The following is a 15183-nucleotide window of genomic DNA, read 5'->3' on the forward strand; positions in this document are numbered from 1 at the left end:
GGCGAGCTAACCTTACGTATCTCTCTGTTCAGAGCTGCCACATTGGTGAGGAGGACGAAGGGGGAGAGGAGGGGGGCGAGGAGCCATCCTTTGAGGTGCGACAGACAGAGATGGTATGGGGGGGCCTGGGGCTGGGGCCATGGGAGTCAGCGGAGCCAGCAGCTACAGCTACAGCTCCTTCCACGCACTGAGTGAACACGTCCAGAACCACTGCACCCCGCACACTCGATGCCTCTCACTGTGCCTCTCATCCTTTCAGCTCTCCTCTATCTCTCTTTCTCTTTTCTCTTTATACCTGTTGTGGACTGATCTGTGCACTCCTTTGCTGGATTCTGAGTCTTTTGTCACTTTAACAGTTTATCTTTGTGTTTATTGCATGACTTGAGCGAGTGCAGAGAGATGGCTGCACACAAAACAGATGAAAAAAAAAAAAAAAAACAGAACAAGACATGCTGAACACATCACAGTTTTGACCAATTTGGCTTCATTTGTAGACCGGCAACAATAAACAGGAAGCTAATAGAGGTGTGAAAAGTTTTTCTTTCACTTTCTCCCCAGCTGGGAGGCCAATAATGCAAAATATTAGCAAAATAGGCTGCCTCAGCCCTCAAAACAGCATTGTTGTTCTCTCAGGCTATTTAGAGGAGTGTATTATTAGGGCTGTTGATGATTTCTGGAGTGTGTATTTGTGTGAGATTTAAGTTCGCACTTATACACACACTCACCAAACACCTTAACTGGTCTTCTAATACATTACCAGTCCCACCTCTCCAGAACCCTTTCTTCTCTGCGTTTGTAGGCAGTCGCCTGTAGTTTTCATTCTGTCTGCATCTTTTGTATCTCACAGTTTTAATGACCTACTAACCCTAAGGACTTTTTGACTTTTTTGTCCTTGCTGATATGATTTAAATTCAGAAAATATATCTTCACCTTCTCACGTGGCCAAAAAAGATTCAGGTTGAGGGAGCTTCACTTGCTCCGTTCCATAACCTTGTGAGCTGATAACCTATACAGCATTTTAAAGAGATAGTTTGCACAAAAGATGGGTGAATGGGTATTGATATTCAATAGTCCAATAGAAGTCCAATAAAGTGTAACTATCCATCATAAAACGTACTCAACATGGTAAATAAAGTTAATTGTAGTGAAGGGAGTTGAATTTATGCTTTTTTTGTGAGAAAAATAATCATATTTAAAACTTTGTAAACCGTAATCTCTAGATTCTGGTAACTGTCGCATGAGACATGCATGAATTTTTTCTAACAATCATATGGTTTTTGTACCATCCTCATCATATGAAATTATCTCAAATTGCCGCCTCAAAAATAGTTACACTTTAATCCTTCAGAATGGGTTGGAAATGCTCAACCATAAATAGCTTGAACCATAAAATGTAGATTTCAGAAAATTTACAGTATGTTTAATATTTATTATTATTGACTATTGTTAATATCTAAATAATGCAATAATAATTTGGAAATAAACATAAGATTAGGGCCAGATTTACTAACAGCTTGCACCTGCGCAAACCATCTTTTGGCATTAAAATACTGTCAGGATTTACTAAAGGTGCGCAGTGAAGAATTAGCTCTAAAAAGGCGTGACCAGTTATTTTTATGCCTGACCTTATTGAATATGCATTTCTAGATGTTTTCCTTTCAGTTGCAAAATTAAAATGAAAATTAATCACACAATGCGATTTACTAACATTTGCGCTTTACCATTATTTAACGCCCCAAAAAAGCTTAAAGTCTTAAGTCTTAAACAGGCGGTAATTTGCATTGTTCTTGGAAGATTTCACTGGTTAGTATGGAAATGATCTGTCTAATCTTTGATATGCGCATTGTCAGTAAATCACCCACAGAATTTTACCCTCCAATCGGCGCATTTATGGAATTGCGCTCTAACGCTATTTTGCCCTGTTTAGTAAATCTGGCCCATCAATTGTTTACTGAAATTACACCAATTTATTTTGGCCTTAATAGTATAGTAACAGAAATTAAAATAAATGTCTGGGTTGTCATCTAGTAACAATGATAATTGTGACATGGCATGAACACTGCATAATTGTAATTGGAGTATTATACAATATGTGTGTGTTGGTGGAGTAGGTTTTATGAAGGCTGACAGAATTTTCTGGATTTAAATCCGGCCTGTATGTGATGACCTTGTGTGTCTCCCAAAGTGTGTCTCCATGTCTTTGTTTTGAATTGGAACAAATCTTTTTCTCTGTGCTCACCAAAGACTACAGTAAAAGCCTGCACAGACACACACAAATACATTCAGAGCATCACATTACAGAAAGAAAACACTTGACACATTTCCATCTAAAACAACAGGTAAAAAACACACACAATTAATTACAAAGATTATCAATACAGTATTAAATCACACAAATTGTAGGACATGGCCTGGCTCTCAGGGCGGGGTGGGAGTGGGTGGGGCTTCATGCTGGGGTTGGGACGCTTGGGTGCCTTTAGGGGTGGGTTCAGCTTGATGCGTTGTATGTACTTGTATAATCCTTTTTGTCAACAGGGTATCATCACCACCAAATTTCAAATGGGTCACTTCGATAAATGTTCAACCCAACAGAGAACAATTTCTTCCATTTATTGTGAGATATATTATTGTTGAATATGCCGTAACAATATGCTACATACAGTACAATGTAATATGCTAGGTAGTCTACCATTGAAAATTAATAACAGTCTCAGTCAAGAATTCACGATACAATAACTTCTAAAAAGTAGCCAATAGTGTAGTATACTCAAATGCTTTTAATTTTTGTTTTCCCTAGTGCAGTTTTAACATAAAAATAAATCTTTTATACACTACCATTCAAAAGTTGGTAAATAAAAATAAATAAATAAATGCAAATAATACTTTCATTCAGCTATTTTATTCATGTTAAACTGAATTAACATTTAGAGTGTTGAGGTTTGTAAAGTATTTCAATCAAATGCTGTTCTTTTGAACTTTCTATTCATCATAAAAAAAAACAGTTTCTACAAAACATTGATCTCCACAACAAAAATACCTTTTTTTATGCCATACTTTGATGCCATAAGCTGATCTAGCATTCGTGGTGTGAGGGTTTGTAAGAAAGTACAGCACCCAGCTGTATAATGAAGTTAAAACAGCGGGAAGAGCCAGTAGTATCATACAATTTTGCCTCACTGTTCAGGGAGAGCAGGTCTGCTTGCTGTAGTCTAACGTTTGTGCCAGTCACAACGGCTCAAATAACGGACACATGACTAATAGCACTTGTGGTTTGGATGAGAAAGAGTGTGTAAGCTGTGTGTATGTAGATGAATGAAGAAAACAAGCATAAGCACTTATTAAGAAGTATAAAATGGTATACAAATAGTCAGTTCACCGCATTAATAATTTGAATACAAGACTTTTTCTCAGGTATTCAGGAGAAACCAAAAATAGAAACTCAAAAATAGCTTTTTCAAACTTTACAAAATATAACTTTTTAACACTTTACTAGATTACATTTTAATCATCCTTCTTGTCATATATAACATCTAATTTGTAAAAAAAAAATATATATATATATTAGTCTATTGCTTAGTGTGAGTGTGTGTGTGTGCGTGTGTTGGATGGTCGTGGGGCAGGGGTATTTAAAGCCGGGCATCATTGTGACTGGATTATTTGTTTTCATCTAATAGGAGAAGGAGATGGAAAAGCAGAGGCTTCTGTACCAGCAGTCCCGTCTACATGACCGCGGAGCAGCTGAAATGGTTCTACAGATGATCAGTGCTTGCAAAGGTACACACACAGTCACTTATAACACATGTAAGTGGACTATGATAAAATAGCATACAATGATTGCATTCGGCTACCTTTGATCGCAGTGCAAGTATAACTAGGCATCAGGTGCAATGCATACTCAGGTTTTTTGTCGGTGGCACGACTGCTCAGTGGTTGTACAGCAGCTGTGGCAATGTTACATGACGTCTCCGTTCCCTCTTTCAGGGAATTAGGGTTACATACTTAACTGAGACATTCCCTTTCAGTCGGTCACGTTGGTGACTGACAAATTGGGATCCCTACAAAAGCGCCATGGATGCTGCCCCTTCCAGTATCCTCTGCAAGCCTCCGGTGCCCCTTTTTAGATAATACTGGGAAAACTTACCCATTCCACTTGGAACTGGAACGTTGCAGAAGCCCCATCCTTCCTGAAAGAGATTTCGGAAGCATTTATACATATGAACAACCATTTAGGTGCATATGGAAGATTAGAGGTGATTGTAACCCTCTTGCAAGAGGCAGAAAGCTTGCCGGGGAAACACGGGCTCTGAAGATATACCGTGGACTTTACACATATGGCATCCACTTAGGTCTCTACATTTGGAACCAATCCCTCTATCAATTCTCACAAATTCATCGAATGAGGTCCTGGCATTAGACGTTACACCATGTCTGGCTGCAAAGGGGATGGAGAAGCTCAACAGAGTCTACCATTTTGACTCTCTGAAGTGGTTTAAGCAAGCCGACACTAACCAGGGCCCCTCATTGCATCTGCCCATTTGAAGTAAGAACAAAGGAGGATACAGGCTCCACACGGAGACCTTTATTTATAGAATCTAGCGATCGTGTTGGGGGTCACCCACCCCACAGCTCTACAAATATCTGTTAGCTTTGTATCCGGTCTACAGTATATACCATCTCAAGGCTCAGATGGGACAAAGCAAAGCTAGAGCTGGGTCTGCCTCCTCTGGTCAGCCCTGCCATGCTCCCCAACTGATCCCTGAAGGGAGTAGTGGGAACCTTGGGCACATAGCTGGGCCGGGCCTCGGAATTACCTGGGAGTTAGTCGGCCCAAACTCTAGGCACAATTCATCGACCAAAAATGCATGCCCAAAAATCGCTACCTTCATGATGGATTGGTGATTTTTCATTGATAGAAACTTTAGCTCAACCGACTACAAAGGCTCAAATGGGCCCTGCTATAGTGCTTTGAGCACTAGAGACAGGTCCCAAGAGGGTATAGAGAGGACTTAAACTTTTCACCCCCCCCCCGCAACATAGCAAACACCGCAACATAGACTTTAAGATTGGAGGGAGACAGCCTTCACTCCAATAAATGCTGCAAAAAGAACAGCAAGACTGATCAGGCATCTTCAGAGGTCTTCTCGTGAGAAGAACACCACTTGACGAACAGGTTCCACTTCAAGCCGTAAGCATGTCTCATAGACGGTGCTCCTGCCGAAGTGATGGTGTCAACTAACTCCTGGGGTAGGTCACCTATAACCTCTGCGTCCTGTCCATGAACCGGACATGATGTTTCTAGAGGTCTGGATGCAGATGCCACAGGGTTCCCCATCTCTGAGTCAGTGGATCCTTTTTAAGAGGAATCTGCCAGGAAGGGTCTGTCACAAGGAGCATTAGTTCCGTGAACCAGGTCCGAGTGGGCCCGTAAGGTGCCACAAGCCGGACCTACTCCTTGTCCTCCATGATCTTGAAGAGCATCTGTGTGAGAAGGCTCACTGGAGGAAACGTATACTTGCGAATAGGGCTGTAGTACTCGAGTCCGGTCTTGGACTCGAGTCCGGACTCGAGACATTTTTCTGTCGTCTCGGACTTGTCTCGGACTCGTTGCATTTGCACTCGGACTTGTCTCGGACTTGGCCATTGGACTCGCCAAGTCTTCTAGTTGGTCTCGACCGAGTCCAGCAAAAAAAAAAAAATATATTCTCCTTCAAAACAAAAACACATTTGCATGATTTCGTGACTGAAAACGCGTGGAAAACGCTAGGCGCGCTGCTCTCCTTATTTCCAAAGCACTCTGTGGCCTGCGCTCGCGCTCCAGTGGCGTCTGCTGTTGCTGGGCAACCATGACTCGCTCTTCATGATGACGCAGAAGTTTAAGCAAAGAATAAATGGATTTTCAGCACTAAACATCCCTTGTAGTAGCTCTGCTAATAGATTCATTTACAAAATGGCTATCCTTGTACAACTATGATCGTCTGTTTCTCCATCTTGACTTAGCTTTCAGTATTGTTCCGGGAAAGGATGTTCATGAGCAGCGGTGCACTTGCTGCGACCTGAAAAGTTTAGATGTTTCTAATTTAATTTTATACCTGTTAGATTGTGTTTTATTTACGTCTACACCCAGATAGCCTTAAACGTAACCCTTTACAATAATGAAATACAAATTATTGTTGTACAGTATATGGGGTTGCAAGACTACTGATTTCTGCTAGTAGATATTTTTAAGAAAAAAATGCTTGAGTAACTCGACTACTCGTGGTTCATGCTATTGTAAATGAAAACACATTAAATAGTTTTTTTTTTATCAATCAACACATATTTATGTATAGTCTTATGCAACAATTACATATGTAAATTTTAAAAACTTTATAATTATGAAATTACATATTTAAATTTTCATGTAACAGCCAGTATTTGTATCTGTTACAATCACAACACTTTTCGTATCTGCATTCAGATACAACATCATACAGTTACTTGATAAGACCCTTATGACTTTTTATATATATTTTTTCGTAGTTATCACTGAAAAAGTATATCGTGTTAAACTAAAATAATTATGAATTTTTAAAATAATATTTATCTTGCAAGCAGAGAGATGTAATTAGAAACGTTAAGTGATTATTTGAACACGACTGGATCCATTCAATGCACACATTTTCATTACGCAGAACTCTTTAAGCGAGTCTTAATGTTAATGAACTTCACTTAACAGATGTGTGTGCCGCGCAAACCAGCAAAAGGTAAAGATGCAAACATGTAGGACAAGTATCCGTGTCTAAGCTGATTATTAGCCTACTCTTGAACTGATTTGGTTTTTGAGAGACTGAGACGCGCAATGCAGCTGTTTGATTGGTAAGCGCGCTGTGCTTATTCATTCGTTTCACATCGTAGCCTAAGTTTTAAATCATTGCCCTTTAAATATATACAAATACTATAACGTGTATGATGTATTATTATAGGTAAAATTACTCTTGCAATGCTCTGATTTCTGAGAGATCTGTGTTTGATTTGCGCTCTTTTCACTCATAAAGTTTACATTCATTCACTTCTGGCGCTGATCCCCTGGCTCACCTGTTATCTAGCAAACACCAGACTATGTCAGCTTCAGTCGAGTATTCAGGCAGAATTATTCCTTGTCCGTTTTTCGTTTTTTAAGCCATTAACCTTGCCATTCCGAATAAGGTATTCGGCTTCAGGCACAACCCTAATTATTACATTACATATTTTATTTTTACATGTAACATAGGTCATATAGTAACAGCTCCATGCAATATTTTAATTCTAAAATTCACATCGTACTTGCCAACACTTTGTATGCATTATGGTTAATACATGCTGGAGTAGTCGATTGTTTCCGACAGTGCTCGACTAGTCAATGCAAGCACTAGCACAGTATGACAAAAATATTGCTGTATTTATATGCGCATGCCCAGTAGAGCCAAACCTACTGTATGCCTTCTAGCTTTGCTGCGCGCATTTGTCATATCCCGAGCTTTGCTTGTGTCTGTGCACTGTGCCAAGGCATCAGTCATATACATTTTTGACCACAGACATGTCAGCAAAAGCAGCATTATTAAGTAAATAAAATGAAAATAAAGTAGGCCTACATAAAAATAATTTGACCTTACAGCTCCAAACTCTGTTCTAGAGGGCCAGTGTCCTTTATAGTTTAGCTCCCAGGATCGGACTGGGGGTAAAACCAGTACTGATTACCAGGCCCCAAAGGAAGAGAGGGCCCTTGAAAAGTATGAATCTGAAATATATTTTATTTTACCTGGATATTTTCATGAGTGGGGGGCATGGGGGCCAATCAGGACTGCCTAAGCATAGGGCCCGGGATCTTGTGAAACGCCCCTGTTAGCTTTAACTCTAATTATACACACTTGAACCATCTAATCAAGCTCTTACTAGACACACTAATCTTGCAGGTGTGTTAAGGCTAGTTGGAGCTAAACTTTTCAGGACATTGGTAGTTTGGAGACCCCTGTCCTACAGAATTTTTACTTTGCACATGCTTTTGATCATTACAAATAATAAAGTCAAATTATTTTCTTAGAATAAGAGATATGCTGTCTCTCGCATCACATACATTATCAGTAGTTAAGTGTTAATGTGTGGTCTTGAAGAAGACCCTTTTTTCTCTCATTTGGACTCGGTCTTGACTTGGACTCGAAAATTTTGGACTTGGACTTGACTTGGACTCGAACCTCTTTGGACTCGGTCTTGACTCGGTCTCGACTAGTCCTGGACTTGGACTTGACTTGGACTCGACAAAGCTGGACTTGACTACAGCTCTACTTGCGAAGGCCCTGTGGCCAGCTGTGTAAACAGGTGTTTCGGGTCTCGGGAGACGAGCATAAATTGACCGACAGCACCATCTGCTGTTTTTGGAAAACAAAGTTGCTCAATTGCATTTGTGAGAAAATCTGCCTGCAAGCATTTGTAAGAAAATTAAGCCATGTTGTCTCACAGTTGTAACACACAATGCATATATTTGTCCATACCACTGCATTTTCTCTCAAATAGTTTTGTATTTGCAAATTACTTTGCGTTGGTTTGAACGTTTTTCTTTTCAAAACAGATTGTGTTTATTTACAAAATGCTGGATTTGTTTGAATATTGGCACAAAATTTGCTTTATGGAAACCCTCCACCTTCCCCAGCTCCTCCTGTATAGATCTGCTATGGTTATTGTATATGTTATTTGTGTAGCAGCATAATGTTTTAAATAATCACAGCACCATATCAGCGTATGCATTGGCAGTAGTAAGTTTTTGTACTTGGTTTGCAGCAGCAGCAATAATCTACATCAACAGCAATAACCAGCAGCAGCGTAGTACAAACTGTTCTGCCAAATACATGAATTGTCATATCCATTGCCATGCTAAAATATTCAGTGTTTGTCAAGTGGTGCTTTTATGCTTTTTCACTTTTTCAACTATAGTAAGTCTGTAAAGTTGCTGTTTGAGTATAAAAAGATCTACAAAGTTACAAAGTTCAAAGTCTAATTAAAAATGAGATATTTTATTTAACAGAAATCACAAAAACTACAATGTGATTTGATTTCTACTAGTGGTGGGGCGTTATCAGCATTAACGTGCTGCGTTAACGTTAGACTCTTATCGGGCGATACAAAAAATATTGTCGTTAATCTATTCTCAAAGTTGGGTTGGGAGCTGGGTCTTTACTACGCAAGCTATGATGACTTTCACCTTGATATTTTAGCACGGATATATTCCTAGCCGAATCTCTAGGGGGCGAGAACGAGTCTTTAAACTTGTGTGTATGCCTACTGTGAAATTACCACATCAAATGTGACGTGCAAACAAGGATGCAGCTAAGATGCCGTAGGGTTTGCTTCAGGGAATTTTTTTTTTTTTTGAAGAAGCTTCCCAATGGAAACCTTGACAAGACACACGCCTGTTTCACACATAATCCGTCTGCAGTGCGTATGCAGTCTGTGTGCATTAAGTATGTGGTGCAGAAGTAGCATGGACTCATACTCATTGTGCTTTCACACAGGACACGTTTGCAGTCCGCTACTCGGTACGTGAACGAACGCTGCACTGCTGCAGACGCAACACTCCTGGAACGCACTGACGGACCGCAACCACGTGAACGCTGGAATCCGTTAATATGGGTGCTTAAAAAATATGCCACGCATACGCACTGCAGACAGATTGTGTGTGAAACAAACGTAAGGTTGTTTGCACATTGTGCAATGTGGAATTTGCTTACAGCTTTCTCAAGCAGTTTGGAAACAGGAGATGAGCCCCTGGTCTAATGCACCACCTGGCTTGAGAAACCCGTTCTCAAAGACGTTACTTTTAGTCATTATTTTATTTGGGTAGCACACGTATTCTGAATGCATTCGGCAGAATTCAAATAAGACATTTTAATCTAGATTAATTCCAAGATTACAGTGAGATTAATCTAGGTTAAAAAAATTTATCTTTGCCCACCACTAATTTCTACACATTGTAGTTTGGACTACACTTTGTAGTTTGGACTACAACGCATATTTTCTGGGATTTGTAATATCGCAAATACCTGCAAATGGGACGAGACCTGGTTGAGCTGCACTAGAGAAGGCAATGAATGTTATCACCGTTGGAAACATGCTAGCTTTCCCAAGGCAGACAAACTTAGAGTGGTTACAATCATCCAGGTTTAAGTTGCACTTAAATTGATTTGATTCTGATGCAATATTTACACTGAAGCTCACAGCAGGCGGCTATTGCAAGGGGCATGACATTGCCCGACCAGTTGCCCAGCTAACCGATCACAACTCATTTCGTATTTCAGAAGGCGAGCCTTCATTTAATAGAGGAACTATTCGAGCCGTTCATGCCAGACTGGGGAGAGAGATGTAATAATGTAAAATATGTGAAAAAAGTGAAAGTGACGTGACATTCAGCCAAGTATGATGACCCATATTCAAAATTCGTGCTCTGCATTTAACCCATCCAAAGTGCACACACACAGAGCAGTGAACACACACACACACACACTGTGAACACACACCCGGAGCAGTGGGCAGCCATTTATGCTGCGGCGCCCGGGGAGCAGTTGGGGGTAACAAGTAAGATTTCTTACATACCAAATCAGCACATTAGGATGGTTTCTGAATGATCATGTGACACTGAAGACAGGAGTAATGGATTCGACTTTTGCCTTTATAGGAATAAATAATATTTTAAAATATATTTAAATGAAACACATTTTTAATTGTAATAATATCTAGCAATATTAGTGGTTTTATTGTGGTTACGATTAAATAAATGCAGCCTTGGTCAAAAACAAAAAAAAATCTCGTTGGCCTCAATCTTTTGAACTGTTTTTGTAGATCTTTACACTTTAAATTGCCTTACCAGTCTGACTAACAATCACACAAGCTTTGGTCTTTTGTAATGTGTTTTAGGTGAGACGGGAGCCATGGTGTCCTCTACTCTCAAACTTGGCATCTCCATCCTCAATGGTGGCAACAGTGATGTTCAGCAGGTCAGCTGATAGTACTCTATCTATTAGTGCAATAAATATACCTGTGTAATTTCTTAAATGAAGTTACCATGCTAAGCTTAACAGATTAACTCAGTGCAACATTGACAAAACTGTCTTGATGTCTTGTGCCAGAGGATGTTGGACTACCTGAAAGACAAGAAAGATGTGGGCTTCTTCCTTAGCCTACAGGCTCTCATGCAAACCTGCAGGTACATGGCCATCACTTTTTTTCTTTTAGTATTAACTTTAAAATGATCAGTATTGTTTATTTCAGAGTTATGTTGAAGTATAGCAATATTTGCAACAAAAAGTGTATTCTGCATTGCTGACTATATGTATTTGGTAGACTGTAGATGCATTATATAAATTTGACGTTTTGTTTGTTGACAGTGTTCTGGATCTGAATGCGTTTGAGAGACAGAATAAGGCAGATGGTCTTGGTATGGTGTCAGAGGAGGGCTCAAGTGAGTCTAACATCACATAGATTTGCAACCTCCGATCTCTCGCCTTTTTAGTGATGAGTTTAGGACCCAATCACACTATATCTGAATTTTCATCATGGCAAATTCAAAACATTCACAACAGGATTTAAATGAGAACCGGATATATACTCCTCCATGCTGATTCATGATACTACTGTGTGATGATCTGTTGTTTTTATTTTTGTTCCTATATATATATATATATATATATATATATATATATATATATATATATATATATATATATATATATATATATATATATATATATATATATTGTGTTGGGTAAGTAACTTATAAAAAAAATTATCCACTAATAATTACTATTACTACTTTAAAATTGTAATTTGATTACATTACTGCATTTAAAACGTAATCAGATTCCTAATTAATTTACTTTCAAGTTACTTTCGTTTACTTTACTTTTCAAGTAAAACCTAGAAAATACACTACCAAGAGAAACTCATAGTTCTTTCATTAATTAAATAATGACTGAAGAATACACGAGTAGCCTATTATTTGTATAGCTTACACTACACTACCAATATCTACAATCTGTGTCTTTCCCGTCTGAGCTCACCTATATCACACACATCCTGCCTTTTAGCTCACATTCTCCAGTGATTTATTAAAGGACATACTGATGTGCAAAACATTATTTTTACTTCATAATTTTTAACACTGCATTTGTAACTTAAGTAACTGTAATCAAATTACATAAATGTAAAATGTAACGCATTACTGTGTTACAAGGAAAAATAATGAAATTACAGTAATGTTAAGTTACTGTTTAACGAGTTATACCCAGCTCTTCTATATATATATAAATTTCTTAATCAGTATTTTTGTCTTATTACTTGTATGCATATCTATCTTACTTGATAAGACAAATTGTATAGGATAATTAGACTTTTTTTCAGAAAATATATATTTTTAAAGTTTATTTTCTCAGCCCATTGGCATTATACTTGTCTGAAGCATAAATCTAACAAAACTGAATGAGGAGTATGCTTAAATAATTTGCCATTGGTGTGAGAAAAACAAACTTAATTCAGTATGTATTTCTTAAAAACAAGTATTAATATTTCAGCTTTGCCTCTTTAGATATTTTTTACTGCAAAACTTTACAAAAATATTGATTAAGACATTGTTTATTGCAGGTTTTTACTTTATCATATGATTTTTTTGGTCCACAGGTGACATTTCCACTCTGTATGTGTAAGACTCAGACTGTGTTTAATGTGCAGTTTCTTTGTTTCTTACAGAAGCATCGTAGCTTACCTGTTTGTATTAGTCTGTTATATTTCCCATGCCGGAAGCCTACAATCCTACAATGTCCAACTCACTGACTCTCTCTCTTTCTTCCTACCACCATCACTCCATTCCCAACCTCCCTGTATACACCTCTCCTCTCCTTCTTTCCTCCTTGTTTTTCAGACATCAAGCTAGAGCGTGGTAAATAATCTTGTCTCTATATATTTATCATCACTCCCTCTTTCCTTCTGTCCCATCTCCTCCTGTCTTCCTCCTTTTTTCAGCTCTTGTGAAGATCTCATTTTGTTGGTGTGTAGTTTACCTGCATTTCATTTCGTACTCAAGGGAACTTAAAAGAGAACTCTTTTCAGTCATTGCTAATGTTTTGGTGCAGCCAACTCCTTTTCGATTCTTATAAAACAAGAGATAGATTCCACATTATGTAACTCTAATGCAATTCTTCTGTTTTCTGAGAGGTTTTTTTATACAGCTTTTCCTGTTATATTGCAATGGCTGTAAAGTTTGCACTTTGCCCTTGAGTGCTCCGTCACAGATCTACTGTAACTCCAGCATTCACTGACTGATTGAATGGAAAGGAAGACATCTGTCTTTTCTTTTCTGATCAGTTTTCTCTGAGGAGATCACAGAGAACTGTGGTGACCAGTGTCACCAAAACCATGAAATGATTTGCAGATTCAGGAAACTCCCAAAGTCCTTTATCCCCTAAAATGAGCCATCTAACATTATTTGAACAATACTTTCAAATAATGAGGTGCCATGTTTACTTCATAAGATGAGAGCGTCTGACATGGCACATTATACCGTAGAAATTATTTAGTGTTTGGTCTCTAGAGCGTTTTTTAACCTTCATTAGTTGACATCAGTAACATTAACAAAAGTCATCTTCCATATCATTCTTATAAAGTTTGCCCAGATTTGCTCTCCATCAATCGCTCTCCAGAAAATGTTCCAAATCTCGTCGGACGTGAATGATCGAGTCATTTTGAGTACCAAGTCATTTTGAGTAGAAGTGTGCTATTAGTTTATTAAGTAGGTTTACAATTAGCAGTCCTTTTTGGCCTGGTGGACGTTAAAACAATTGTAAACCCAATCACCCAAAATACCCTAGCAATTGTCTTGCAACACCCTAAGAACCCTCAAGGGACCAGATTCACCGCTATTTTCTTCTTATTTCTAAATTAAGAATACAATAGTTTTTATATTAATGTATTAAGAATGTTTTGAAGGCTGTGGTGAAGAAAGCTCTTGATAACTTCTTAAAGACCTCTAACTTTGTCTTTAGTCCCCCAAGGTTAGATGTTTTGTGGGCTGTTTAAAATACTAAATATTATATGTATTATTACTAGTGCATGAGTGCTCAGAAGTGACACAACTGATTGATTAATTCAATTATGGTTGTACTTGTGAAAACAAGGAAAATATACCTTATTTTTTTTGTTTTAACAATTATGACACATTTTTGCCTGTGTTCAGAAAATATGAGAGTGCATATATGAGGATGCATTCACTCTAAAGAGAGAGCACTCAGACAAGAAAAGTAAACTCTTTAAAAAATAACTATTTAAACCAAGAAAAAAAAAAAAAAGTGACACAAAGTTCTGAAAATGCCAGTTACAGTAGAATGAAAAAAGTGTGCACTTATTATTATTATTGTACTTTTGAGTATTTTAACAGCAAGTCTTGGGCAAAAAGCTCCATACCACCGTTATCGTATAAAAAAAAAAAAAAAGACGATTTTTCATGAATTGCACAAAGGAACTTTTTTCTTAGTAGATATCTTATGAAGATTTTCATGAATTTGGACCCAGAACATTCAAGCAAATGCTTCTCAATGTTAAACCCCAATGGAGTGATCCAGTTTTGAGAGCTTTATGGAGAGCATTTCAAAGTGAATATCTTGAAGGGTTAAACAGGCCTACAGATTAATGGAAGCTATTCATGTTTAAATTAACAGCTTGCTGATTTAACATTCATTCATGCTTTATAGTTGACTTAAAGCTGCGGTAGGGAACTTTTGACGCTCTAGCGGTTAATAAACAGAACTGCTTGCGTCTTGCATCTTCTCTGTTTATGTCTATGAAGAATCACAAAGTTACTGGGTTACTCCTCCGCGGTATACCCTAAGCAATCTAAAATAGTCCGAATATAAACACTTATTATAGGTGCACCCTAGTGATTCAGGACAAGCTAAAAACACGGTTTGGAAAATGGTTTCATGGTGTACTCGCTTATTATATACATTTTTCTACATTTTGAACACAAACAAAGTTACGGACCGCAGCTCTGATTGGTTATTTTTTATCCGGAGCGATGGAGTTTCTGCAAATGGCAATAGGACCAGTGGGAGGAGACAGAGGAGCTTGATTTTTTTCACAGATTATCTGTCTCATATTCTACTGTCAGGACATAATGACAGGTTTAAC

General features: G+C 38.1%; 1 protein-coding gene across 18 annotated transcripts in view; it reads left to right on the forward strand.

Annotated features, from left to right (window-relative positions):
• Positions 1-15183, forward strand: part of LOC127977884 (ryanodine receptor 1) — a 98313-nt gene that overhangs the window by 66209 nt on the left and 16921 nt on the right. For 14 of the 18 annotated variants that reach the window (XM_052583073.1, XM_052583072.1, XM_052583079.1 and 11 more), the window contains 6 exons: positions 33-113; positions 3675-3774; positions 10924-11003; positions 11136-11212; positions 11394-11467; positions 12923-12940. In XM_052583073.1, coding sequence (XP_052439033.1) covers positions 33-113; positions 3675-3774; positions 10924-11003; positions 11136-11212; positions 11394-11467; positions 12923-12940 — 430 coding nt within the window. The remainder of the gene's footprint in view (positions 1-32; positions 114-3674; positions 3775-10923; positions 11004-11135; positions 11213-11393; positions 11468-12922; positions 12941-15183) is intronic. The other 4 variants (XM_052583076.1, XM_052583080.1, XM_052583089.1 and 1 more) reach the window with 1 other exon arrangement.

Source organism: Carassius gibelio, chromosome B18, assembly GCF_023724105.1.
Source record: "Carassius gibelio isolate Cgi1373 ecotype wild population from Czech Republic chromosome B18, carGib1.2-hapl.c, whole genome shotgun sequence".
NCBI classification, from domain to species: Eukaryota; Metazoa; Chordata; class Actinopteri; order Cypriniformes; family Cyprinidae; genus Carassius; species Carassius gibelio.